This window comes from Balaenoptera musculus, chromosome 4 (assembly GCF_009873245.2).
Source record: "Balaenoptera musculus isolate JJ_BM4_2016_0621 chromosome 4, mBalMus1.pri.v3, whole genome shotgun sequence".
NCBI classification, from domain to species: Eukaryota; Metazoa; Chordata; class Mammalia; order Artiodactyla; family Balaenopteridae; genus Balaenoptera; species Balaenoptera musculus.
In genome coordinates, this window is record NC_045788.1 from 49,419,759 (window position 1) to 49,444,018 (window position 24,260).

Genomic DNA, 24,260 nt, shown 5'->3' on the forward strand with positions numbered 1-24,260 from the left:
TGAATGAAGAAATTAAAAATTACATTTTTTTAGGCATGATTATGGTATTGTGGTTATGTGATTTTTAAGATTGTTCATCTTTTAGAAATACTGAAATATTTACAAGTGAAAAGATATGATGCTTCAAAATAATATGGGAGAGGAAGAGGATGGGGGTGTAGATAAAATAAGATTGGGTACAAGTGGATAATTGTTAATTTGGGGGCTCATTACACTGTCTACTTTTTAAAATAGTTTTATTTAGATTTAATTGACATTCCATAAATTCACCCTTTTGAAGTATACAAGTGATTTTTAGTATATGCACGGAGTTGAGCGACCATCACCACGACCAGGACACTGGCAGTCTCTTCCTGCTCCCCCTCTCCTCCAGCTCCAGCAACCCCTCATCTACTTTCTGTCTCTATGGATGTGTCTATTCTGGACATTTCGTATAAATGGAATTATATAACATGTGGCCTTTTGTGTCTGGCTTCTTTCACTTAGCATAATGTTCATCCATGTTATAGCGTGTGTCAACACTTCATCACTGAATAATATGCCATCTTATGAATATAATGCATTTTGTTCATTCATTCATCAACTGATGGATGTTTAGGTTGTTTCCCCTCTTTGGCTATTATGAATAATGCTACTAAAAATATTGGTGTACAAGTTTTTGTGTGGATATATGTTTTCAAGTCTCTTTGGTATATACCTGGGACTGGAATTGCTGGGGCACATGGTAACTCTCTAGTTAACACTTTAAGGAGCTGCCAACCTGTTTTCCTAAGTGGCTGCACCATTTTACATTCCCACCAGCAATGTAGGAGCATTCCAGTAATCTTTCTACTTTTACATAAGTTTTAAGCTCCCCATGATAAAGAATTTTTAAAAATTTTGCCATAGAAAAACATTAAGAGTATGCAAAATGGCTGATTATTAAGTTTTTTTAAAAAGGTTGTAGATAATATATACAACATAATCTTAATTTTTAAAACTATCCATTTAGCTATGTGTAGAAAAAACTACTAAGCCATATACCAAAATATATATGTGGTTATCATTGGGAATCATGAATTCTTTTTGTTTTTTCTCCATTTTCCAAGTTTTCTGCAATGATCATGCATTGCTTTTATAATGAGAACAACAAAAAGCTTTTTTTAATTTAAACATACTTTTAACAATTCAGCAGTCTTTGCTCCCATTCCCAACCTACATTTTCCGGATCCTGGAGCCCCAGAGGTCATCCTGGTGGGATTCCTAAGAAAATCAAAAATACACATTGCCTTCATGAAGCTTGCTGTCTAGTAGTAAATATAATCCAAGAGAGAAAATTCTGAGGTCTAAAAAAAAGTTATGAGATCAGTTCGGAGAGGATTTACAAGTGAGAGGGCTAATTTCTCTCTGAAAGGATCAGGGCTAATTTCTCTCTGAAAGGATCAGGGCAAATTTGGTGGAAAAGGTGGCATTGGAATGCTGAGTGCTGGGGTAGTAGGTACAGAAAAAGAGAATAAGGTAGGTCACCCCCTAAAGAGCATCCCTGGGGAGAAGGAAGCTGTTCCCTATGGCAGGTGAGAAGGAATGGTCGTTAACTGCAGGGCATGGTGCGGGGCCCAGCTGAATTTTAACTGGTCTTGAAGTAAAGAGTTTAGTCTTTGTTCTGTAGACTGTGAGGAGTCAGGGAAGACCGTGAATTAAAAATACCCAGACTGGGGCTTCCCTGGTGGCGCAGTGGTTGAGAATCCGCCTGCCAATGCAGGGGACACGGGTTCGAGCCCTGGTCTGGGAAGATCCCACATGCCACGGAGCAACTGGGCCCGTGAGCCACAACTGCTGAGCCTGTGCGTCTGGAGCCTGTGCTCCGCAACGGGAGAGGCCGCGACAGTGAGAGGCCCGCGCACCGCGATGAAGAGTGGCCCCCGCTCTCCGCAACTAGAGAAAGCCCTCGCACAGAAATGAAGACCCAACACAGCCATAAATAAATAAATTAATTAATTAAAAAAAAAAATACCCAGACTGAAACTGTGCTTTAGGAAGACTAACGTGGCTGCAGTGCACAAGGGAAACTGGCCAGGAGAAGGCTGGTGGTAGAAACATAGTGCTGCCCAGCAGGAGGACTGGAGACAAGGGGACCCAGGCAATAGATATTAAGGAAAGATGTTTAAGGTTGGGGTAAAATAAAATGTGTTTTGAGAATTTCCAGGCACCCCCTTGAGATAAGTAGAGGCAGCCTGGGCATGTAAAAAAAGTGGAGAGAGAATCATCTTTCTCTAGAGGGAAATAAGCTTCCAACCAGAATGGAAGAAATTATAAGCAGAACTCATCCAACATTTTCTATTTAAGTCCTCCCTCTCTCTCCGCTAGGAACCTTATATTTCTATGTGCAGGATAACATTTCTTTCAAAACTATCACCCAGATTTTCTTGGAATTCTCAGCAAGCTGCTAGTTCAGGCCCTCTTCTCACAGAGCTACTCCCCCGCCCCACAGAAATGGAAGAACCGACTGAACATGAAAGCATTTTTCAGACACAAGTTATCCCAAATTCTATGAGAAACGCAGACTCAGACTGATTCTGCTCAGCTGGGCAGGGCTGCCATGATTCGATCACAGTAGCTCAAAGCTGGGTGGGCTTTAGAACCACTATCACTGAAAGAAGGAATGGCATAGAACAAGAAGGGCACGGAAGATTAATTCCAGGGCAGACAGAGACACAGAAAGAAGAAAGGGCCAACCAGCAAGACTCAAAATTACGAGATTTCAAAGAGCCTTACTGATAAGGGGGGAAAATGTGATATACCCATAAAGGAAAAGTGTTGGGTATTCTTTCATCAACAAAATATTCCATGACCTCCTAAGTCAATAATTTGGCAAACAGCAAACCATGACTTATATTAGCTTTTGTACAAAGATTACTCCAGTTAATAATGAATACTGAAAATGATTACACATATTTCTCTGATGTTCTGGTAACTACCACTACACCCTATTTTATTATGAGGCAACGTCATGGCAAAGAAAACACCTGTTTAATATCTCTAAAAAACAGCACATGTATCTAATTAAAAAACTGTTATGCTATTATCATTTTAAGATACCATTATCTTAGCAATTCATGCAACTTTACTGAATTCTCATTTAAGACCAAATTTAATTAATTGCTCTGGGGTAATGAATTACTAATGTTTCAAGATTTCTTGAAGCCCATGAGACCTCTGACCAGAAGGTTTTAAATACTGGACTAGTAGTGTATCATTTCAGGCACCCACTCCCTGCCCCACCTCACACACACACAAACTTTGAAAAGGCACAGGCACAATAAATGTGTTTTTATTTGCATCATGGTTAATCCATAAAGAGGAGAAAAAGTCTTAAAAAAAAGAAAAGAAAAAGTTTTTAATGAATAATGCTGATACTTGATACTGGTTTAGAAATATGCTAATCTCCAAAAAGCTTCCGGGCTGAACTCACCTCGAGCAAAGGTCAACCCAGGCCATCAGAGGGTCAGACAGAGACCATGAGAGGTCAACATAAGGCCATACTGATACATTCAAAGGAAAAGTACTATTAAAAAGATGCACGACCTCCTGACATCTTTTTCTCAGGATCATTTTCTGTTACACACAATCATTGGGATCAAATGTTGGTGGCATCAAGTTTCCCATAAAATTCTATTCAGTCATGGAATAGCATATCTGTGTAGTGCTTTACAGTTTTCAAAGCACTGCCATAAATACTTATTGATTTTTGAAACCTGTGTATGAGGAAGGCAAGCAGTTGTGATCATTCCCATTTTTGAGTTAATTATGGACAAAGGACTGATCCAAAGTCACAGAATTATTAAGACATGGACACAGAACCCAGTGCTCAGTCCACTCCATTAACTCATTCATTTATTCAACTAACTGGGACTATGGACTCAGAGATGAACGAGACCTAGCCTCTGGCCCCAAGGAGCCCACAGTTTAGCGAGCAGGTAGAAAGAAAACCCCATACCGTTTATAATACAAACGTAAAAAGCGTAGCAGGAAGAATGCATGCAAGTCTTCCAGATGAGGTCAATTTTTAAACCTAGGTTTCAATGGAGAAAGAAATATCTAGGCCCAGCAGGGAGTGAGGGGTAGAGGGAGAAAGACAAGCAGAGGTCATCCAATTCTGTTCAAATAGAAAAGTGAGTGTGAGTCCTGGCAGAAACTTAAGAGTATGAAGTCAGCAGCGGCCAATCTTGGCCTTGACTGCCTTCCTCTGTGGGCCAAGCTAAGGACAGCCATGGTGCTCAGATTCAGATGTATGCTAATCTCCAAAAAGCTTTCTGGGCTGACCTCACCTCCTATGCAATAAAGCATACTGGTGGTACATCTCATTTCTTTTAATACTGTCATATCTTGAAGGAAGAATGACTCAAGCCCTGCATCTGAATGAGTAGATTGTTTTCTATAGCCTATGTATGTATACACACATTTCATACACCCACATGGATAGTTTATATCCGTAAAACTATGTAGAATAAAAGTATCCACATAGATTATACAAAACATACATAGAACTCTATAAACCTTGCATGCAGAGACATCTGAATAATGTGTAGGTCTAGACCAACCCCTTGAGATATGTTTAGATGGAAAAGGGTTACGGAGAGAGAGGTTACCATGCAGGACAACCATCTGTCCTAGATGATTCAGACAGTCATTTGCCTGCAGAGGAGGAATTGAAGGGGTTGGACAAGATGAATTCCAAAGATACTTTAAAGCTCCATGGTTTAATGTTTTATGAGCTTACCTGCATAAAGCAGTTTCTCTATTTTTGCTAAATAAAATTCCATGACCCTGGTGAACTAATTCCTCTCTGCCATTTTTTTTGTGCTCAGGCAGAAAATGTATTATTGATATCTGATTTAGCCACAGACAATGTGACTTAGAGCACTGAATGAGAAGTCAGGAAACCTATATCCTCTCCCCAAACCACCCTTCTCCCCTTCCCTACTCACCCCACCTCCAAGCAGGGAGGGGGCTGTGTGACCTTGGGCAATAGACTTGACCTCTCTGGGCTACAGCTTCCCACGTATTAAATGAAAGGAGTGGCTAAGTGTTCTACAATTCTCTTCCAGCTCTAAATCTATGAAATCATTCCTCTCCCTCAAGACTTAGTTCATCTCCACAGCTCTAAAAATCAGGACTAATAAAACTGGATTCAGATCACCTCTTTTCTAACCATCCTCTCTTTTCTTACTTTTTAACACCATCCAAATCTTGCATAATTTAAGTGATCAGTGCTTCCCTGGTTGTTCTGGTTTAAATTATGCATTGTTGCTATTTGGGGAAAATTTAGACTGGGTCCAGTCTGGGATCACTGGCTGAGAACAATAAGCCCCCAAAGTGAGAAAGGATAAAGGCCTCTCCAGACAGGATCTGCTTTTAATGCATTGAGCACAGAGTTTACAAAAAGGGCATTGATTGTGTAAAGAGCCACCAAAACAGCAAGGGACTGGTAAGGCTGCAGTAAATTATCCTAGATGCCACTGACCTTGGCTGCATTTCAGGGGTCAGGCATTCCCCAGGAAGTTCTCAGCAGGCAGGCTTTCCTGAGGGTTTAGGAACAAATGAGACCTCTCACCTGCATGAGCCCATCTCTCTTAATCTGGGAAAACAGAAAAAGATCATCTGCCCTCTGATTTGTGGAGATTACCTCTGTGGCCTTTGGACTCAGCTCCAGGCCTGCACAACTCACCCACCACAAGACTGGTCGCAGACCCCTGACCTCCGGGAGGCAATTGTCCCCACACCTGCACTTAAGTCATCCTGCTAGCAGTTCCCCATCTCCTGGGCTAGCTGGAAGCTGTAGCCCTCCCTCTTTCCACACCTCCTGCAGGCAGAAATACAGTGGCAAAGCACTAAAGCCCAAGCCACAAAGAGCAATTTCAGTGAATTGTGCAAAGATATCTTTTCAAAATACTGATCTCCCGAGCGCAGATCTCCCAGGTGTGAATCGAACTCCAGGTCGGCCGAGGAGCCCTTGTGGTTGCTCATAAGCTTGCAAGCTCTGGGTATCTCTGAAAACCTTCCCCAGGAAAAAGCCCACAAGGGACACCTCCAGACCAAGCCCAATTTACAATCGTATCAGAGTGCTATCCATTAAAGAAGCGACGTTGAGATTCCGGCTCAGGGAAATCGCAAGACTTGCCCATTGTTCAGACTCCCATCCCCCCGCCCCGTCCTCCTCCCCAGCTTTGCCACTTTCCTCTACCCTGAAGTCTGGACCATCCATCCACCTGATTAACCCGCTGGCAGAAACTCCCAGCACAGAAAGTAGGGCAAATGAACACACACAGTCTGTAAAGCAGGAAGCCACAGACTTGGCCAAAGCACCCACCCCATTACCAACCTCCACCCCCAGCTGCCCAGGGGGCAGCGGGTTCTGAATGTGGCCTTTCGGCGCCAAGGAAATAGCTTACTGTAATAACGCATGAATGAGCTTTTGCTAACCAACTATCAAAAAAAGCCATTTCAAATGGCATCTCTGCTCCTTCTCAGCCCCTTGGCTGCCTCCCAGAAACCTCACCTCTGAGATGGAAGGATTAAGGAGAAGGGGGGGAGGAGTTAAAAAGAGGAGGGTAGGTCAGGAGAGAGAGGATTAACGAGACTAAAGAAAAAGTACCACTTTGACCATAAAGGTAGTTCTTTAAAATAACAGTGGAGAAGAAGGCAATGTCAAGGCAAGTACTGAAGATTCAGGTATACAACCCCAAGATTTAGCATCTAACAATGTATTCTTCAGGAGGGCGTGTGAACTTCCAAGCTTCACCCATCCTGCCTGTCTCTGTGTTGAGAGCTACCATCAATTCGGTCTCACCGACCCTCCCTGCCTCATGTATATACAATCGCTTTTTTTTAAATTTATTTTTAGTTCAAGAGAGGAAAAAGCCGTGCTAAGATTGGTAGCCCATCCTTCTCAGACCCCCGCTGCTGCTGCCACCCACACCCCTCCCCCCGCTTCCAGGCAGGCAGCATCTAATTAACATCGCAAGAAAGCTCTGCCCCCTTCCCCGAAGGAGTGTGTTGGGCTTGGGGGGTGGGGAGGCGTCGAGGCTGCACTAGGATTCCTGGTATTTCGATCTCAAAACAACAGCAAAATGGATTCTATATCAGTGATGTCTTAGTCAATACAATGAAACGGCGTCTGAAGCAATTCACGTGAGGGTAAATGCAAACCAGGGGGTCTGGAGGGGGGTGGGGGTAGGTGCTTTACAAAGGACTAGCCACAGACACAGAAAAAACACACACACACGCACACACACACACTCACTCACACTCCCAGGAGTTCCGGCCTGATTGGGGAAAATCAGAGAACACATCCCTTTCACCTGCTTAAGTTCAGCCATAAAACTGAAATGTCACAGCCACAAAGTCAGAAAGCACAGGCAGGGCTGAGTTAAAACGATAAATAAAGGTGAGCGGCAGACCTGCGTTTAAGAGAGCGCTGAGAGGGAGTCGGGGCGCCGACGGCAGAAAAGGGGGGGAAGGGGAGGCAGTTGCCAGCTACAAGACCAGCATAGCAATAGCTGCCCCCTTGGAGCGGCAGGTTCGGCTTCGCGGGGACAGCCAGGCTCACAATGTCATCTAGCAGGTAGCTAGAAAACGTGAGGGACCAGTGCCTTCATTCGCGCTGTTGTTATTCTTTTTGCAGAAAGGGACAGTGGGGTCTAGAGCCTTGGCACTAGACGACTACCCGGGGCTTGTGTACACACACACGCACGCACACACACACGAGCCTTTCATTTTAATGCTCTTACACCGGTCTACGATGAAACTGGTATAAGCTCCACGAGTTCTCAGGGGAGCTTTGGCTGCCACCAAAGGAGGACACGTACCGCACAGCCCCTGCTGTGGGTGCTTAGCCAAGAGCACCTCAGCAACACCCGAATCTAAACGAGAATCCAGGTTCCCTCGCGCCGCATTCGCCCGCCTCTGCCCACCAGCCCGAGCCCCAGTTCCACGCACCGAGCCCATTCACCCTGACCCAAAACACTGGAAAGAAATCAGAAAACATATTCCGCTCACCCTCAAAGCCGAGAGATCGATTTCATCCAGGCTGCGAGCCGGCGAGTCGCTCGCCATGTCGACTTCTTCGCGGGAGAAATGGACCAAAACCACCCCGAAGATTCCCCGTTGAAAATTCCACCTCGGTCTATTTCACTCGCGTCCTCATGCGGGTGTCGCGCCAGAGGCCCGGGGCCCAGCCTCCCCCGCCCACCCCGGCCCCACAGCGCCTGATCGCGATCCTCCGCGCGTCAGTCCGCCGGCTCCGGGAGCCCAGCCTCTGCGCGGATCTCCAAGCCCGGAGTCGCGGTGCGTGTGGGCTGCGCGCCCTGAGCAGCTAAGGGCGCTGGGGCTGCGTGGGTGTATTTAAATGGGACATGCTTCTTTGCTTGTGCGTGGATGGCGGCTGCACTGGCTGTTATAATGAGACACATCAACTCCTCCACTCAGCTGGGGGGGGGTGGGGGTGGAGAACCACACAGAACTGTCTATCACCGCTTCCTGGGAGGAGTAAAGGGGGCGGGGGGGAAGAGGCGGAGGAGGCGTGGTCTCCTACTGGGGAGAGGCCGCGCTTCCTGACCCGGTCCCTCTGCACCAACGTGGATGGGGGAGGGGCGCGCACCCTTTCAGCCCAGGTTTTGCGGGCTAATCGGGCTGGATTTAAAGAGCTGTTCCTGAACCCTGCCGTGCTTATCGTAGGGACAAGGGGACTTTATTTTTGTGTGTCCAATTCGTGCGCTGCAGCAAAATGGCCCTTCAGTCGCATTTTGAGGGGTTCTCGGCAGGGTTCAAATGCTCCAACGTTGAAAAAAAATCCGGAGGGAAAAAGGAAAAGAGCGACGCCCTCCCTCCCCCATTAATTATTTGTGGGGCTGGAGTAGCGCGGGCTGCTGCAACCGGTGCATATAAGGACTTGTGTGCAAGGAAGGGGGTCCGCCTCCAGCCGCGGAACGAATGGGGGAGAAGCGCACTCGCGCCGGGCGCCCAGACCCCCGCTTCGGCAATTTGCAACTGCCGCTGGGTCGGGTCCTCCTGCGGCCCCCGGGACCCCGCATGGCAGTTCTCGAGGGCCGGTGACTCGCCGCCTCCGGGCTGGGAAGGTTTGCGAAAAGCGGGAAAGCTGGGAGCTCTGAGCTCCCTCTTGGCCTCGCCACACCCAGGACCTACCCGTACCGCAATTCCCCCACGGAAACGACCGAATTGAAACGAGGATTGTTCTCTGGGTGCAATGGCTTGAATGCTTCAGGTAATTCGGAAGGCAATACTGGGTAAGGCAGCACACGCCGCCTCAGGACCCTGCATCGTCCTTTCTGGCTGACCTACCCAAATTGATAGAGAAAGTTTGGCTGGCGGATAAGATGTAACCCAGAAGATGTACGGCGTGAGAGAGATTTCACTCCACCCGCATTCTCATTTATAGGCTGTACGTTTACAGTGGTAAACCTGACATTCTGTAATCTGGAGTGTCAAGTCACTTCCCCCAACCTCCTCGCACAGCCCTTCCTGTCCGGCCTTGGCCACGCGAAATACATAGGATGAAACGCTAAAACTGAACTTTTCTCCCAATACAGCAGTAGCTTCGAAAGCATTATCTGCACCTCTGTTAAGATGAGAATTTTCTTCTGGCCAAGTGTCGTGAGGGTTTTTTAGTCGTGTGGTATGAATATCAGCTTCAGAACAATGCTTTTGAATGAATGAACAGAACCCAATGTAGTTAGTTCTTCAGGACTGCAGACGTTAGAAGACTTTCAAACAGCATTCGGTATGCGATCTGCTGTTTTTGTTAATAATATTGTATTTATTTATATGCATCGTGCATCATGAAACTTGAAAATTGTTCCAACATCTCAGTGGCCATAACAGTTTAGGAGCTTTTGCCATTAAAACGTCAAACGTTTAAATGTGTCATATTCAAAACATTTGATTTGATCTCACATTTTCTAATAAAATCATCCAGCTCGAGGTAGTAACTAAGCCACCAAGTAATGTCGAAATGACGTAAAAACCTATCATTTCTCATCGCCCTTATTTTTCCTTTCTCTGTGCCTTTTTTACCCTTAATCTAGATGACAAGTTAATGTATTGTCTCAGTATTGAAAGAAAATAATTGAGATCAGGTATTGATATCTATGAACAGAACTATTTTTAAAACTCCAAGCATATGAAATATGAGGTAAACATTTTTTTCAAGGGGAACCTTCATTTTATACCCCCAATTTTATTTGAAACATCACAAATAGGTCATTTCTTTTAGCGTTAATCAGCTGGTCAGGACATAAGGATGTCATGATACTGGCACTAAATTCTACCCTTGGGTTTAGAATCCGATTAGAAAACCGTATATTCCACACAGCGGTGTGTACTAAGTGGGGGAGGGCTTCCTAGGAGCCTGAGAGGATGATAAGAGAGTCAGGTGGAGGCAGGGATGCTGGTTGCAGGAAATACCATAAAAGGAGAGATTACAATAGTCAAGGTCCCTCCAGCTGGTAAGGGAAGGAGGAAACTCCAGGCAGTTTGTGCTGGAGGTGAAGTAATTGTGCTGACTGGGCTGAGGAGGAAAGCAGAGGGTCAGATCAGGTAGAGCTTTGCACACCCATTTAAGGAACTTGAACTTTATTTTTTAGGTCGAGTATATATCAAATTTCAGCCATTTCTGTAAAAACTAATGTTTTGCCATATCTGTAAACCTCCTGGACAGTTGTTATTTACTTAACATTTTTCTTTAAATCAACACTTTTCTTTTTTTCTCATATTTAACTTAAAAGGAAACATAAGTCACTACTGTGGATGGAAAGCTAGCAACACCTGCTAAAAAATAGAAGGAAATCATTACAATAAATACAATGGAAAATAAAACAGTATTATTAAATTCTAAGTAACTACCTACCCTGAATCTTTAATTTGTTAAAAGAGAGATTAGCAAATGCCAGAAAAGGCATTCAAAACTTGACCAAAGTGAGATTTTCTTCCTGGTGTAATCTGAAGGGTTGAAAGAATTGTTATCATTTATGTGCAGTTTGAAAGCCTGCAAAACAATATGATACACTGTTTATGTCTGTCTAAATATGTAGATAACTACAAAAAGCATGGACATAGGAAGGATACAGAAGCATGAACTTCGGGGCAGTGAGACGGGAAGAAGAGAAAGAGTATGGGAAAGCACAAAGGAGGCTCCAACAATGGTATCTAATTTAATTTTTTTTAAAAGATCTTAGGGCTTCCCTGGTGGCGAAGTGGTTAAGAATCCGCCTGCCAATGCAGGGGACACGGGTTTGAGCCCTGGTCCGGGAAGATCCCACATGCCGCGGAGCAACTAAGCCCGTGCACCACAACTACTGAGCCTGCGCTCTAGAGCCCGTGAGCCACAACTATTAAATCTGCATGCCACAACTACTGAAGCCCGTGGGCCTAGAGCCTGTGCTCCGCAACAAGAGAAGTCACCACAATGAGAAGCCCGTGCACCACAAAGAAGAGTAGCCCCTGCTCGCTGCAACTAGAGAAAGCCCGCACGCAGCAACAAAGACCCAACACAGCCAAAAATAAAATAAATAAATTTATTTTTAAAAAGAGATCTTAAGCAAATATTGCTAAATGTTTGGAATCATTAAGTCTGGATTGTTACTAATGGGTGCTTGGGCCAAGGAAACAAGGTATCACCCCAAGGGACTACCACCAATTTCCAGGAGAAATGAGACCACACACACACACATGCTGAAGGTAAACTATACATACTTACATCGCCTGACCTCCACCATGCCCTGTCCTGCCCCTCTTCCTACCACAATCAGCAAAGCAAGCACTCAGACTTAGAAGTGGTACCACAGATAGGCAAGTGAGATTTCCAGACACTGAGTAGACCAATCACCAATCATTCGTGGAAATCTATTACTATGAAAGACAGGCACTAATTTCTTTCTTTCTTTTTTTTTTTTTAATTTATTTATTTTTGGCTGTGTTGGATCTTCGTTGCTGTGTGCAGGCTTTCTCTAGTTGTGGCGAGCGAGGGCTGCTCTTCGTCGGGGTGCGTGAGCTTCTCATTGCAGTGGCTTCTCTTGTTGCGGAGCATGGGCTGTAGGCTCGTGGGCTTCAGTAGTTATGGCACGTGGGCTCAGTAGTTGTGGCGCACAGGCTTAGTTGCTCCATGACATGTGGGATCTTCCTGGACCAGGGATCGAACCCGTGTCCCCTGCACTGGCAGGCAGATTCTTTTTTTTTTTTTTTTAATTTATTTATTTATTTATTTATTTTTGGCTGTGTTGGATCTTCGTTTCTGTGCGAGGGCTTTCTCTAGTTGCGGCAAGCGGGGGCCACTCTTCATCGCGGTGCGTGGGCCTCTCACTATCATGGCCTCTCTTGTTGCGGAGCACAGGCTCCAGACGCACAGGCTCAGTAGTTGTGGCTCATGGGCCTAGTTGCTCCGCGGCACGTGGGATCTTCCCAGACCAGAGCTCGAACCCGCGTCCCCTGCATTAGCAGGCAGACTCTCAACCACTGCGCCACCAGGGAAGCCCGGCAGGCAGATTCTTAACCACTGCGCCACCAGGGAAGTCCAAGACAGAAACTGATTTCAGTCAATAAACAAATTGAAAGCTCCAAGTTATTTTTAATGGAGCAAAAATAGGTTTTATTATATATATTTTTTTTAACCTCAGATGGATAATACAGAATCTTACATTCATAAAACAATCAGATTATTATGAAAGCAAACTAGTTAGAGGACTAATTAAGAATTTATTTATTGAAATGTTTTAATGAGTTGGACAGTAAAAACTAATACTGTGCTGCAGATACTCTTATAAGCATTCATGTATTAACATATTTAATCTTTATAATCTTACAAAATAGGCAATATTATTAGAATATTCATTTTACAGATGAGTAAACCGAAAAATAGAAAGGTTAATTAACTTACTGAAGGCAGCACAGTAATAAATGGTTGAACCAGAATTTGAACTCAGGCTCTTACTCACCATGCTATACTGATTTAGGCTGAACTGAAGGGTAAATTAGTAAGCTAGAAGATTGGGCCCAGTTTTCTCCTAGATTTCAGGAGAAAGGATAAAGCAATGAGCAAAAATTTAATTAATATGGAGAATAAATCCAGACGTTTCAACATTTCTCTAACAAGAGAGCTAGAGAATGGATGGAAGGAAATACTCAAAGACATGAGACAAAACGTTCCAATATCTTCAGGTTAAAAGCTCTCGTTTAGTGTATAAGTAAAAAGCATCACACTTGAACACATCATGAAGGAGTTTCAGAGCATCAAGGATACAAAGGAAATTCTCACCAGATCACCTGCTTCTCATCAGCAACAATGGATGCTAGTAGAAAATCGAACAAAGTAGTCTAAGGGAATTGTTTTTAACTCAGAATTCTCTACCCAACTAAACTATCATTTCAGAGAGAATACAAAATAATGACATATTTTCAGATACATAAGGATTCAAATGGTTGATCATCTCTTAAATTATTATTGAAAAGTGTATTCCACCAAAGGGAAAACTGAATCAAAAAAAGAAAACATGCAATACAAAAGACAATGGTAAGCAAAAGTAGCAAACTCTGTTTGTTACCCGCTCAAAGTCATTCTCATTCTTCCTTACCAGCAAAATTCTGATTTTGAGAATTTATCCTCCATGTGTTTCAAGAATATGGGCTCTCCCCAGCCCCAGAGAAAGAATGAATGTTAACTAGTCTACACTCATCATAGTTATCTATTCTCTCTCCTAATGCTTGGTTTAGACATGGATATATCATGCGACACTAAGTAAATAAAAGGGGGGTATAAGAATGGTTTCCCTCTTAAAAAACTGAAAAAAAAAAAAAAAAGAAGAAGAAGAAAAGAAGGAAGCAAGAGAAGAGAGGAAGACCAGGAAAAGCCTCCTGCCTGTGGCAGCCGTCCTCCAAGGTGGCTCCCAATGAAGCTCACCTCCTGGTGTATGCTCTTGTGTACTTCCGTCCAACATAGAATACAGAGGACTTCCAAAACTGGGTAATAAAAACTGGGTAATAAAAGGCATTTCAGCTTTTACCTTGTTTTCTTGGGTCACTTGCTCTAAGGCAGGGTTTCTCAGCCTCAGCACTATTGACATTTTGGGCCTGAGAACTCATGTTGTAGGGGGCTGTCATGTGCAGTGTTGGATGTTTAGAAGCATCCCTGGTCCCTACTTACCAGATGCCAATAACACTTTCCTTTTGGGGAAACCAAAAATGTCTCCAGACATTGCTAAATGTCCCTTAGAAAGCAAAATCACCCCCAGTTGAGAACCACTGCTCTAGGGGAAGCCAGCTACCGTGTCCTGCAGACATTCATGCAACTTGCCAGCCATGTAAGCTTCCTTGGAGGGGATCCTCCAGCACAGTCAAGCTTTCAGATGACTACAATCCCTCCTGGCCCTAACTGCAACCTCATGAGAGATCCTGAGTTAGATCCATCCAACCAAGCTGCTCCCAAATCCCTGCCTCACAGAAACCATGATAAATAATAAATGTTGGGCTTCCCTGGTGGCGCAGTGGTTGAGAATTCGCCTGCCAATGCAGGGGACACGGGTTCGAGCCCTGGTCCTGGAAGATCCCACATGCCGCGGAGCGGCTGGGCCCGTGAGCCACAATTGCTGAGCCTGCGCGTCTGGAGCCTGTGCTCCGCAACAGGAGAGGCCGCGATAGTGAGAGGCCCGCTCACCGCGATGAAGAGTGGCCCCCGCTTGTCACAACTGGAGAAAGCCCTCGCACAGAAACGAAGACCCAACACAGCCATAAAAAAAAAATAAAAAAATAAATGTTGTTGTTATAAGCCACTTGATTTGTTATGCAGCAGTAGATAACTAATACAGTAGATAACTAATAGCTGGAGCTGTAGCAGCCATCTTGCTAACCATCACCAGGTTAGGATGAGCTTGAGAAAAAAAGCAGAATATGAAAAGCACTTGGATCCTTAATCACATCATTGAGCCACTAAATTAATCCAGGAACAACCTCTGAACTTCTTTTTATGTGACATAAGTTTTTCTCTCTTTATTTAAGCTCCTTTTAGTTGTGTATTTTGTTTTGTGCAACCAAACACTTCCTGTTATGGAAAATAAAAATTAAAACTTTTAATAAGTTTTAATAAGTTTTATTGCTGATTCATAAAGTAAAAAGAAAAAATGATAATCTAAAACTAAAATAATCTTATCACCATGATAAAGGGAAAGGAGAGAGAGAAAAGCATGTTAAGATTTTTGTCTTATTTGGAGATGTATATATATACTTTCTCTAAACACAGAAAAAATGTAAGTCAATTATGCAAGATAAATATGTGTCACCATATAGGCAAATATAGACGTGTAAGTTATAAACTACTTGAATAGAAAAAAAAGGAACAAAGGATAACTTGATGAATTCAAGTTAAATGAAGAAAAGAAAAAATATAAACCAGAATATGTAGTGTAAAGGACATGCTTGTGGAGTGGTGGGGCCCACTCAGCATCCTTTCTGCTTTTGTATCCTGCGGTGGGTAGACTAATGCCCTCCCCCTGCCAAAGATGTTCATGTTCCAATCCCCAGAACCTGTGAGTATGTTACCTTACATGGCAAGAGGGTCTTTGCATATGTGCTTAAATTAAGGAATTTGAGATGGGGAGATTATCCTGAATTAAGCAAAGTGGGCCCAATATAATCACAGAGGTCTTTAACAGTGAAAGAGGGAGGCAGAAGAGGAATCAAAATTAGAGGAAGAGATGAAATGGAAGAAAGACACAGAGAAATGCAACATCGCTGGCTTTGAAAATGAAGGAAGGGGGCCAGAAGCCAAGGAATATGGGCAGGCTCTAGAAGCTGGAAAGGCAAAGAAATGGGTTCCCCTCTAGAGCCATCAGAAAGGAATGTGGCCCTGCAGACACCATAATTTTAGCCCAGTAAGACCCCTTTTGACTTCATACTTCCAGACTGTAAGATAATAAATTTGTGCTGTTTAAAGCCACTAAGTTTGTGGTAATTTGCCACAGCTGTGATTTAAAAAAAAAAAACACCCTAATTCAACTTCCTGTATCCATATTTCCTTTTGAATAATTGTCTCTTTCCCCTTGGTTACAGATATTGGAGCTGTTCCTTGGGTTTTCTGCCCATTGGTATCCAAAGGGTGATAGGTGTCTGAAATCAGAACAGTAGAAGGACCCTTCACAGAAACCTGGAAGTTGAGAAGAATGGCAACAGACTGAAAATGGTTAGTGACCATTCATTCCAATTGTGGTGCCCTACCCATAAGGTGTTTACTAGAGTCCTTTCCTCCTTCCTATTTCTCAGAAGTTGCCTTTTTCCGATCCATTTCCAAGCGTGGTCTCTGTGCTAGTTATCTATTGCTGTGTAACAAACCACCTCAAAACTTAGTGAATAAAACAAGTTCTTTCTTTTGCTCACACATCTGTAATCTGGGCAGGGTTTGATGGGAAAGTTTCATTTGCTCCACAGAGCATCAGCTACAGCTGGAGAACCCATTTCTGAAATGGCTCACTCATGTACCTGGCAGATTTGGTCCTGGGCTATGCGCTGAGGCCACCAAGGCTGGTGGCTGGAAGGTTTGGTTCCTCTCCACGTTGGTCTCTCCATGGGCTGTTGAGGCTTCTTTATGGCATGGTGGCTGAGTTACAAGAACAAGCGTCCCATGAGAACCAGACAGAAGCTCTATCACCTAGCGTCATGACTGCCTAGCGTCAGCAGTCATGTGACTTCATTTCCACCATTGTCACAAATCTACGCAGATTCAAGAGGAAGACACAAACATCCCACCTTTCGATGGGAGGAGTGTCTCAGTCACATTGTAGAAAAGCATGTAGGACAGAATAAATTGTTGCAGTAATTCTGGAAACTAAAGCCTAGCACATCCTTCCAGCCATACAATCAATTCTCTGACCTCAATATCTTTGCCTTTTGTTCATGTTAACCAGAGTTGGTTTATGCTGTTGCTTTCAACCAAAGAATAATGTATCAGGCGTAAGCACAAACATATCTCAATAAGAATAAATATTTAAATTGCCTTATTAGAATCAGAGTGTGTAAAAGCAAAGCAAAACAACACCAATAACCCAAGAATACACAAATCTGCCATAGGAAATTGATAAAATTTGACCAGGCTACAAGGCACAAGGTTTCATAATTTCCAAAAGGCAGCAGTTATGGATACCACATTCTCAGACCACATTACTAAGAGATATCAGTATTCATGTCACAGATTTATCTAAATAGATTCACAATTCTTGGACCTTCTTCACTAGAATCACTTTAATCTCTCCGGGCAGTTAAACTTACTCCTAGGGATCCAATCAGAAATTTATCATCATCTTAAACAGCTCTGCCTTAGAGAATAAAACTCCAACTTCCCATTGTCCAACTGCACAGCCTATCCTTTGAGCTTCCTGGTAGCCTTTGCTAATATTACCACTGTTTTTAGCCTCACAGAAACCCCATATCCGGCCTTTGGTGGCATTCTTTCTTCTTTTCCAGTTGGTTTTCTCTCTTACCCTTTCTTCCTTCCCTTTCCATGATGGACCTCAAAGTGTTTAGGAGGCTGAAATTCCATATACTGTGTCCCATATGGTATGATCTGAGGTGAAAAGCATGGTCCCTGGAGTTGAACTGCCTGAGATCAAATCCCAAAAGAAAAAAGAAAAATAATACAGTTGTTTTATAGTTCTCATTTCTTGTTCCAGATAGATTTTTTTTAACCTAGTTAGCTCGGAATAATAATGCCAAGTGACTATATCTTTTTTGTATTAAATGGGTTCAGAGCAATTTTCCTAATTATCTAGCACCTTTTAATCTAAAAGACAAACACAACACTTGATCTAAAATACCAGTATTACACTTTCCCCAAATACAAAAAACTATTTTTACTAAAAATTTGGCAAGCCCTTTCAAAACAGCATTTTCTGTTTTCATTTTTTGAGAAACTTCTGGCAACAAACATGTATAGAAATTTTAATATGCAGCTGTAAGCTTTCAATATTTACTGTAAAAGTTTGTTTATAATTTTTTTGGGAGTTGCTTGATCTTCTTAAATCCTAAAGCAGTTTTAAGTTGAATTATATTCTAGCCGAATAATGGAGTTTCCAGCTTGATTTTTCCTTAATATTTTTAGGACCTAACCTAGTGTCTTGCAACAGTTAGCATTCCATACATGTCTGGTCAATGACCAAACATACTTTAATAGAAATGATAAAAGGACATCTATTCTGACCACCAGGGCCTGTCTGGACCATGTCAAAAGCCTGTGGTATGTTGCTTCCTGCTGGCTATCTCAATTAGTTCCCACTTTTTCTACAGAACTTTTCTACAGAACTGTATCCTGTTTAATTTTAGATTCTAAGCCTCCCTTACCCCACCATACACAAAATAATTTCCAGCTTTTTAGTTCATGTCCATGTACTTGAATGGCGTAGGCCCACAGGTTAGCCCGGAGCTGGGAGAGGGGAGAAGTAGCCCAGCTGGATCTTTACATGAAGTCATAAGGTACATAAACGTTTCTATCAGACTTTTAAAGCTGGAAGGAACCTTTGAGATAACGAGTCCAACCCTCTCATTTTATAGATAAGGAAACCAAGGTCCAGAGACAGTATGTGACTTGCTCAATGTCACAGAGTTAACACAGGAAAAAGCTTTGGGAACTAAAGGCTTTGTGTTTAAAAAAAAAAAAGGCTGTATTTACTGTTACTGTATAAATACTGTATTTACTGTATTTACTGTTATTGTTTTCCCTGAGATTCCGATCCACTGTTCCTTCTACTATACCATATTGCACCCCAGATACCATCCACTTGTGCTGTGTTTTTTATCTAAAAGAAACTGTAAAGTACACAACTAAGCATATTTCCCTTAATGTGTGGGCTGCCTGAGATCTCCAAGCTAAAGGAGTGGGTGTGCCATGCCTGGTATTGCCTCTAGTGGGGGAAGAAGTGCCAATAATGGAGCCCAGAAGTTTGCTCAAGTGGGTTCTTTAAGGCAGAGAACTCAGGAGACAAAACAAGGAATGAGGAATTGTTTTGGTCACTTGGCCAAAGAAGGCAGAGGCCAAACCTCTCTAGAGATTTAATAGAGATTTAATCTAATAGAGATTCTCTAATTTAAAATTTTAATTTTTTCTATTAAAATAGAAATCTCTAATTTAATAGAGATTCGTGCAATTACATGGATGACTTGTGTGGTCTATACTGGAATATGTGTTATCTCTCTTATAACACTTAAGATACTATATTGTGTTTTGTTGGTTTTCTTTTCCACCATTCAGCTGTTGAACACAAGCAACTTTCCTTGTTCAGCTCTATTTCTCTAGTACCTAGCATAATGCCTGCAATAAAGTGGTGCTTATAAGATTAATCAATAAATCAGTGTAAAGAAGTAGCTGATAAAGGTGGACAGAACTGGCCCTTTGAATACAGAAAAATTTGGACAAGTCTTTTGAGCCCTTTAGGTGTCAACATTTTTATATTTGTTAGATTTTACGTGACTAGTTGACTCTGAGAACAAACCAAGAGTCCCATGGCTATGACTGTGTCAAAAGCTAATAAAAATCAGTTGTGGATCCACCTTTTGCATCCATTCACAAAGAGTATAGATTCATTCACTTAATATATCTATTCATCAAAAACATGTATTGAATACAGGGATCATCAAAATGGTCCCTGCTTTTATAATGTAGGCATTGTTTCTAAAACCGTAGTCCATGGGCACTTGTATCAAAAAGAGAAGTAGGGCTTAATTAACATGTAGATTTCCAGAACATTGAGGAAGCAAGGCTCAGGAATCTTCACTTTTAAACAAGCACCCTCCCAGATGATTTTTTTTTCCCATTCCCAAATATTTATTGAGCATCTTTGATGGGTAAGGTCTTTGCTTAGACCAAAGGAATAATGAGTATTGATTTTACCTCCATAAGTATCTTAGTCTGTTTGGGCTGCTATAACAAAATACTATAGATTAGTTGGCTTATAAAAACGGAAATTTATTTCTGACAGTTTCAGAGTCTGGAAAGTCCAAGATCCAAGTGCTGGCAGAGTCAGGGTCTGCTTCCTCATAGAGAGCCATCTTCTCATTTGTGTCCTCAAATGGCAGAAAGGGCAAGCGAGCTTTCTGGGGTCTTGTCTATAAAGGGCACTAATCTCAATCATGAGAGCTCTGCCCTTATAACCTAATCACCTCCCAAAGATCCCATCACCTTGCAGATTAGGGTTTCAACATAGGAATCTTTGGGGCAGTAAACCCAAACGTTCAGTCCATATCAACATGAGACAAAATCCAACTTCAAAATGAACATAATGAAACTTAGGTTAAATGTACAGATGTCAGAAAAGCTGAGAGGGGTGGAAGGAATTCAGGACAGACTCCAGTTTATGAAGAAAAGAAATAGTATCCTAAAGCTGGTTAGACAGAGGTTCTAGACATTTATAGATGCTGTTGGTGATCTCTCAGTGAAAAAGGCCCAGAAAAGTTGCATAGAATTCTTTGCAACTTCTGGTATATACATCACCAGCTTCTACAGTCAAGAGTATATCACCATAGTTACTTATCTCTCTGCCCCTCCCCCATGCTTCTTTTTCTTTGCTAAAATATTTTAAAACAAATCTTTGACATCATTTCATTTCACCTCTAAATATTTCAATATGTATCTCAAAAAAAGGGGGTGGGATTTGAGTGTGGGTTGAGCTTAGTGATGTGCTTTCAAAGCATAAAATATGAAAGGGGGCAAAAGTAACTTTACAGTAGAGAAATTTAGCAAACAGGAAACACTGCCTTGGACAAGTAATCAAGGTTAACATGATCAGTGATAAGTCTTATTGATAGAATGCACACCTGACAAGATATAATGAGAAAGGCACTAGTAAAATTTTAATAAAGTGTGTTGTTTAGTTAATAGTAATGTGCGGATATTCTTTAGTTGTGATAAAGGTATCAGAATAATATAAGATGTTCACAATAGGGGAAACTTGGTATGGGGTATATAGGAACTATGTACTATCTTTACAACTTTTTGGTAAATCTAAAACTATTGTAAAATTTTAAGAAGTTTATTATAAAAAAGGGGGAGGAGTATAACAAATTGAATAACCTAGAAGAAATTGATAAATTCCTAGAAACATACAAGATTAATTCATGAAGAAGAAAATCTGAAGAGATCAATATGAGTAAGGAGATTGAGTCCATAATCAAAAACCTCCCAACAAAGAAAAGTCCAGGGCCCAACTGTTTCACTGGTGAATTCTACCAAACCTTTAAGGAAGAATTAATAGCAGTCCTTTTCAAACCCTTCCAAAAAACTGAGGGGAGAACACTCAAACTCATTTTACAGATTTATCCCTGGAATGCAAAGATGGTTCAACATACCCAAATCAATAAATGTGACACAAAACATTAACAAAATGAAGGATAAAAATCATATGATCATCTCAATAGATGAAGGAAAAGCACTTGACAAAATACAACATTCTTTTATGATAAAAACTCTCAACAAATTAGGTATAGAAAGAACATACCTCAACATAATAAATGCCAAATATGGCAAGCCCACAGTTAACATCATATTCAACAGTGAATATTCGAAAACTTTTCCTCTAAGATCAGGATCAGGACAAGTGTGCCCACTCTTTCCACTGCTATTCAACATAGTACAGAGCAATTAGGCAAGAAAAAGAAATAGAAGGCATCCAAATCGAAAAGGAAGAAGCAAAGTTGTCTCTGTTTGAAGATGATATAATCTTATACATAGAAAATCCTAAGGACTCCACCAAAAAACGTGTTAGAACTAATCAACAAATTCAGTAAAATTGCAGGATACAAAAATTGTAGGATAAAAAATGAACATACAGAAATCAATTGTGTTTCTAGCACTGATACCTGAAAATATCTGAAAAAGAAATAAAATAATCCCATTTACAATAGCATCAAAAACAAGAAAATACTTAGAAATAAGTTTAACCAAGGAGATGAAAGATCTGAACACTGAACACTATTGACTTTATTGAAAGAAATTGAAGAAGACACAACTAAATGGAAAGATATCCTGTGTTCATGCATCAGAAGAATTAATATTGGTAAAATATCCATACTACTCAAAGTCATCTATAGGTTCATTGCAACCCCTATCAAAATTCCAATGACATTTTTTATAGAAATTGAAAATAAAATCCTAAAATTTAAATGGAACAACAAAAGACCCTGAATAGCCAAAGCAGTCTTGAGAAAGAACAAAGCTGGAGGCATCACACTTCCTGATTTCAAACTATATTATAAGCTTTATTAATTAAAACGGTAGGTACTGTCATAAAAACAGTCACACAGACCTATGAAACAGAATCTAGAATGGGAAAATGATAGTCTTTTCAATAAGTGATGCTGGAAAAACTGTATATCACATGCAAAAGAATGAAATTGGACCCTATCCTATACTACTCACAAAAATTAACTCAAAATGAATTAAAGACTTAAACATAGGCCTGAAATCATAAAACTCCTAGAAAAAAAATATAGAGAAAAAGCTCCTTGGCATTGATCTTGGCAATGATTTTTGGATATAACATCATAAGCACAAGCAAAAAGAGCAAAAATAAACAAATAGGATACATCACACTAAAAAGCTTCTGCACAGCAAAGGAAATGATCAACAAAATGAAAAGGCAACCTATGGAGTGGGAGAAAATATTTGCAAACTATCTATCTGATAAGGGGTTAATATCCACAATATTGGGTTGGCCAATAAGTTCATTTGGGTTTTTCCATGAGATGTTATGGAACGAACGAACTTATTGGCCAACCCAATATATAAGAAACTCACACAACTCAATAGCAAAAAACAAAACAAAACAAAAAATAACAATGTGATTAAAGGAAATGAAATTTCTGCACTTCTGTGTTCATTGCACAGTAACCAAGATACAGAAACAACTTAAGTGTCCATCTTCAGATGAATGGATAAAGAATAATGGAGTATCATTCAGCCATGAGAAAGAAGGAAATCCTGTCATTTGTGACAACATGGATGGGCCTTGAGGGCATTATGCTAAGTGAAATATGTCAGATAGAGAAAGACAAATGCTATATGATCTCATGTATGTGTGGAATCTAAAAAAGGCAAACTCACAGAAACAGAGAGTAGAATGATGGTTGCCAGGGGCTGCGGGGTGAGGAAATGGGGAGATGCTGGTCAAAGGGTGTAAACTTCCAATTGTAAAATGAATAAGTTCTGGGGATCTAATGTACAAAATGGTGACTATAACAATACTGTGTTATATACTTGAAAGTTGTTAATATAGTAAATCTTAAAGGTTCTCACCACACACACACAAAAAGGTAATTGTAAGAGATGATGGAGGTTTTAACTAACCTGTTGTGGTAGTCATTTCACAGTATAAACTTATGTATCAAATCATCACATTGTATACTTTAAACTTACACAATGTTATATATCTATTATATCTCAATAAAGCTGGAAAATAATAAAATAGAAATTAATAATCAAAATAAAAAGTAAAATATGTAATTCCAATCTCTTGTGATTTTTCTCATTCTCATTTTAAATTTACAGTAACTTTTGGGAACAAACATCTGTTCCTTTCAATAAATACTTACAAAAATCTTAGTTTAAAAAAAAGGCGGGGTGCAGAACAACAATATCACTATCACATCAGAAAGAAAACTGGTCTCAAACCAGGTCAGAGACAGACATATTTGCATAATGTAATTCATAGCCACCTTCTGCAAAAATACTTACATTCATGATAAAATTCTTAAGCACTTTTCTGATGGACTTTAATGAAATTAAAACTTGTTCTGGAAATAGTTACTGACCCACCCAGCTGGCTGCTAGTTAAAGGTCCAGTGAACTTTAGATAGTTTTTCTTTTTAATTTGTTCTGTATTGAATATATTATCAATCTCTTTTTCTATAAAATAAGAGTGAATCATTGAATGAACTTGATAGGACCTTTTTCCTTGAATGGTGGCAACATTTTATGGTAATAAATTATTTGAAAATTAAGTCATTAATTGAAAATTAATTAAATTATTTGAAAAGTTTTCTTTTTTTTCTTTTTTTAATTTATTTATTTATTTATTTATTTTTGGCTGTGTTGGGTCTTCGTTTCTGTGCGAGGGCTTTCTCCAGGTGTGGCAAGTGGGAGCCACTCTTCATCGCGATGCGCGGGCCTCTCACTATTGCGGCCTCTCTTGGTGCAGAGCACAGGCTCCAGACACGCAGGCTCAGTAGTTGTGGCTCAT

The 24,260-nt window shown here is 41.2% G+C and overlaps 1 protein-coding gene across 4 annotated transcripts in view; it reads right to left on the reverse strand.

The window, feature by feature from the left end:
- The window catches only part of TNIK (TRAF2 and NCK interacting kinase), a 407,791-nt gene extending 399,366 nt beyond the window's left edge, over nt 1-8,425 (reverse strand). For all 4 annotated transcript variants that reach the window (XM_036850972.1, XM_036850970.1, XM_036850971.1 and 1 more), the window contains exon 1: nt 8,038-8,425. In XM_036850972.1, the coding sequence (XP_036706867.1) occupies nt 8,038-8,094 (57 nt within the window). In that variant the 5' untranslated portion in view covers nt 8,095-8,425. The remainder of the gene's footprint in view (nt 1-8,037) is intronic.
- Nucleotides 8,426-24,260: the final 15,835 nt, after the last annotated feature.